Here is a 5000-nt window from a genome sequence, read left to right as displayed (position 1 = left end):
AGAGGGTGTGAGTTGCTGTAGGTGTAGAGACGTTTCCAGGTCTACTACTGTGTGTTGGTGGTCACCCGTGTTGATGAATCCAATGATGGGCGTCCAGAGAGTGATCATGCTGCTGTGGGTCACCTTGTTTAGACTGTCGTTGGTCTTCAGGTTGAGGAAGGTGAGACGGTTGTCGTACCAAAGCATCTTCAAGTCGTATGTAAGTTGCATGGTCATCTTTGTCGTCTCGATAGTTGCCGTTTCTATGGTGATTTTGAGACCCACGGGCAAACTTCCAAGTCCTTGTTTTTTGTTTGGTCTTGGGGGAAGATCTTGTTTGTAGTTGACTGGCTTTGTGATGAGGTCGCAGTCCTCCTCGTCGCTGTGGTCCTGGCAGTCGTATTTGAGGTCGCAGCGGTTCTCATGGGGGATGCAAGTGGCATCATTGCAAGTGTAGCTTCCATCCTCACATGGGGTGAGTGCCAGTGTTCGCGGTCCGTCCATCTGGTCACACACTTTAGTTTCCAGGTGCCAAACTCGGCGTCCCATTGGCATGCCCATTGGAGCGTTAGCGTCAAGTTTGGCCAGCGTCTTGTTCTTGACTACGTTGACCCACACCCACTCGTTGCCTTCCTTCCTGATGTGGTACTCCCCGTAACCCTTGAACAGCAGGCCTCCCATCTCCTCCTGGTAGGCGATGAAATGAATATTGCGCAACTCCTGTTCACATGTTCCCAGAAAGGAGAAAATCTGCAGCTGCTTGAACTCGCATATCGAACACCTGATATTTGTAACGCAGTTGATGTCCGCCAAACCAATAGGCTCGATTTTGACACAGTTCTCGTAAAAGATGCCATTTGGCTCTCCATCCTTCCAAGCCACTTGGAGGGCTGGGGCGTTGTCATAGTGGGTCACCCAAGTGTTTTCTTCCTCTATGTCAATAAGGGCTGTCCAGAAATTATCTCTGCAGCGCATTTTTTCATCTGGCCAGGTGTTGGCAGACAGATTGAACCAAAAGTGTACTTCCTCCATAGTTTTTGGAAGAGGCAGATGTGTTCCTAAAGCCTCACAAATATAGAAAGCAAACTGCCGTGGTCGCGCGGGAAACCAGAAGTAGATGGTGTCTTGTGTATGGTTACAGAAGTGTGAGAGGGACACGTAGTACTCAGTGATGTTGTTGAGTGTCCAGCCTCCCTCCCACGATATGTAGTTGCCTTGGTGGTCCTCTATGCAGTGTGCCATCTCTTGCACGAATCCCTGGCTCAGCGGGTAGTCCCACACATTGACCTGTAACACGGAGGATCTCTTTACCGGAGGATCTCTTTACCCAGAGTCTTTTCTCTGTTTCAGTCTTTCTATACTTTAGCCATCTATCCCCCATTCTCTCTCTCTCTCTCTCTCTCTCTCTCTCTCTCTCTCTCTCTCTCTCTCTCTCTCTCTCTCTCTCTCTCTCTCTCTCTCTCTCTCTCTCTCACACACACACACACACACACACACACACAAATGAATTTATTAATACTAAATAATTTGCGGGAGTCAGTACGTAATAACGCAAACAATCAGGAGCAAAGAAATACTCTAGTGGAAGTTATGTTCTCCACCAGTCATCCTTTAAAGCGTTATCGTTTCAGAATTGTCGGACGTAATTATCTTTTTTTAGGGGGTTAGTTGATGTTTATAAGCATAGTATAATGTATAAATCGGACGAGGAGAAAATAAATACCCATTATATTTAGCAAAAGGAATATAATGGCCATGAGGACATGATAGATTGTCAAGTCCAACAATGCATCTATATCAGGAAATAATTGATATGTCCTCAGCCTCTTGTTCAGTGGTACATTATTAAGGGAAAGTGGAAAGTTCTGTTCATACGCGGTGGCGAGTGACTGTAAGGGAAGATGAGAGGCAATACCATACACAGTATATTGATTAACGTATGTCTTGTTCTTCCGTCACATTTCATTTTATTGATAGTCTACAAATTATTGATATTTACCTCAGTTTATTTGCCAGAAAAGTTTCATGCTGATATTTCTTCAAACTTTCTAAAAAGAAAAAGGAAAGCAAATGAAAAAAATAGTTTCCTACACATTAGAATATTCTAGTTTTACTTTGTTTCCGTCTGCCAGAGAGAGTTTCAAAGGCTATCTATGTTTTCTTATGTGCATACATTTCTTTATTATTAAGGTAGAAGGCTATGAGAAGTACGTTTCTCTCCAAAGATATTTTTCCCCACCAGTTTGGATACGTATTCCAGTATTTTACAAGGTTTTCCATAATCTCCGTCAACATGCATTACTGAAAGTTTCGTGCTTTTCAAAGAAAATGTATAAGTTTTTTTGTAACTTAATATGCTTAAATCTTTATTTAAATATGAAGGAAAAATGTCAATTTTCAAAATTAGTACGTGCGCATAATACGTGTCATATAGGATTCACATAGGTATGTCTGAGGAGATAATTTACCATGTTTCGTGCAATTCCACAGAGTGCGCGTGTAACAATTTTACGAACACTGATATTGTAAGGCGTTGATGGATCACCATCTAGTTAAAATATTTGATCCTCTCTGCTCATTTCTCTGGCAGAAGGACAAAGATGCAAGGTTCAGGACGCGCCTGAAATTTCAGATGACAGTTTTATCTTACTGTACTTTTGGATAGGAATTAGGATTTTCAGTGGGCTCTTTATCTATATATCTTTTTTTAATGCTTTAAGCCAATGCTACTCTTATACTATAAAAAAGGTTGTAGAATATCCTCTAACCTGCGAGAGCGCGCCGCTGTAGCTCTCCATCAGCTCCTCGTTCTGACCAAGACGGGCATAATCTCCCCAGATCTGGCGGCCCACGTCGTAGGTCATGTCGTAGACCAGTTCCCCGTCAATGTAGGTGAGATAGCGGTGGTCCGTGTGGTTGTACGTGAAACAAATGTGGTACCACCTGGGAATTATCATTATTGTCAGTCCTCTTGTTGCCGTTACCACTGATGCTATTACTACTACTATTACTCTTATTTTTTGGTAGCAGCACTATCACTATTATTATTATTATTATTATTATTATTATTATTATTATTATCATTATTATTATTAATTTATTATTATTATCACTATTATTATTATTATTATTATTATTATTTATTATTATTATCATTATTATTATTATTATCATTATTATTATTATTATTATTATTATTATTATTATTAATATTATTATTATTATTATTATTATTATTATTATTATTATTATTGTTATTATTATCATTACTATTATCACTATCATACCTTCTCACAGTCACATCACTATCATCCCCATCACCATCTCCACCATCTCCTTCAATCCACAATCTTTAATCTTGATGTTATCTAATTGTAATAATGGTTCTATGTTATCTAATTGTAATAGTGGTTCAGTTTAAAGATGGATACTGTTTATCGTCCCGATCCCGCTGCTGCATCCCCTCCCCCGCCTCTCTCTCTCTCTCACCCTTGATCTGTGTCATTGCCGACTCTCTCTCTCTCTCTCTCTCTCTCTCTCTCTCTCTCACCCTTGATCTGTGTCATTGCCGATGCCACTCACCTGTACGTCCTCAGCTTGACTTCAAGAGGCTGGAAGTTCCAGCGATGAGCGATGACGGGCCTCACGCGGTCCAGCCACAGCTCTCCCTTCAGCTGAGCGTCCATGTTGAGCGAGCGATCCCAGAGCTGGAAAAAGCTGCTCCGTGAGTGCAGGAAGTACAGCTTGAAGCGACCGCACAAGGTCACAGAATCCATTTTTCGTCCTGGATCCAGCTTGCCTTGGTATTCTGCCACAGTCCACCAGCTGGCCACTCCGTCTTTCTGGAACTCCATCACTTGTATTCCACCTTTTCCCACATCTTGGCCGTTCACCGTCAAAATCATCATCATCAGCAACAGCAGAAGTAACCGCGTGGAAGGCTTGCTAACAGGGGCTACCTGGATGCCTTTGAGCATTTTCCCTTCCATTTCTTGTCAAGCGTGATGCTGTTGCACGACGACTCCTACTCTTCTTCAATAGATGCTACTGTTCTCCTCGAGGTAGTGACAGGTCCAGGCCACCGCTGCTCCGCGTCCTGCTGCAGAATGCCGAGTGGTGGACGCAGCCTCGCCAACGCCCAACGGCTCGTCAGATGCCATGGTGACGCTAAACCAATATTGGATGCATCTAGACAACTGCACGTGGACGTTTGATTCTCCCATTACTACTTAATGGTGACTTTATGGTCACGGTAAATTTTTAGTTGCGATCTTTACTGTGCTGCTGTAAGAGTTTCGCAAGCCCAGTGTACGTACAGTACATGAACCAAGATGAGTGTACGTACACATGTTAGACTCTGTTAGCCTTATCCTGTGCCTTACATTTTTCACATTCATCACTCAATCACTTATCCACTATACTACTGGACAGTTTCGGTAAGAGACCTGGCCGGATTACTTACGGATACACCTACCAATCGCTTATGTTCATCATATCATTGTCCTTGCTTTAACCTTAGCTTTATTATAATAGGAATCCGCTTCGTATCCTCTCCACTCGATTCCTTCCTTAGCTGGACAGGCGCCATACTCTTCCTCGCTGGCATTTCACAAATTCCTTTAATGTTAATGACGAAGAGAGGGTAATTTAAAGAAACAGTGGCCGACCGAGTGCTTACCAGCTTGCTAAAGTGATGAACGTGTCACAGTTAAAACGCCATTCCACTGGAAGTTAGATGTTTTTTGTGACAGACAGACAGACAGACAGACAGACAGACATAGTCCTCCAAGTCTATAAGTCTATTACTTTAGCTGAAAAAAATAAAGGAGTAGACTTATTTATTTTTATTTATTTTTTTTTTTTTTAGCTTTGAAAGAATATGATCTCAGATCAAAAGATAATTCACCGCTTTACGACGGACGAAGTAGAAACATGATAAGTGACCTTACTTCACACCTTGCCTGCACTTTGCAGTACATTGTTCTTGACCATGAACCGAGAACACTCATTGTACGGTAATA

General features: G+C 42.0%; 2 protein-coding genes across 2 annotated transcripts in view; both read right to left on the bottom strand.

The window, feature by feature from the left end:
* Positions 1-3484, bottom strand: part of LOC123515890 — a 4466-nt gene extending 982 nt beyond the window's left edge. The window contains exons 1-4 of the mRNA XM_045274774.1: positions 3469-3484; positions 3267-3315; positions 2748-2922; positions 1-1266 (exon numbers count right to left, since the gene is read on the bottom strand). The exon at positions 1-1266 is cut by the window's left edge and continues 982 nt beyond it. Of these exons, the coding sequence (XP_045130709.1) occupies positions 1-1266; positions 2748-2922; positions 3267-3315; positions 3469-3484 (1506 nt within the window). The remainder of the gene's footprint in view (positions 1267-2747; positions 2923-3266; positions 3316-3468) is intronic.
* A 73-nt stretch (positions 3485-3557) lies between these two features.
* LOC123515889 lies at positions 3558-4051 on the bottom strand. Its single transcript, XM_045274773.1, has one exon. It carries the CDS (start codon positions 3966-3968, stop codon positions 3558-3560), a length of 411 nt encoding a protein of 136 aa, XP_045130708.1. The 5' UTR covers positions 3969-4051.
* Between the last annotated feature and the right edge of the window lie 949 nt (positions 4052-5000).

This window comes from Portunus trituberculatus, chromosome 40 (assembly GCF_017591435.1).
Source record: "Portunus trituberculatus isolate SZX2019 chromosome 40, ASM1759143v1, whole genome shotgun sequence".
NCBI lineage: Eukaryota > Metazoa > Arthropoda > Malacostraca > Decapoda > Portunidae > Portunus > Portunus trituberculatus.
Note: the sequence above shows the minus strand (reverse complement) of the source record. Positions and strands in the feature narration are given on the sequence as shown.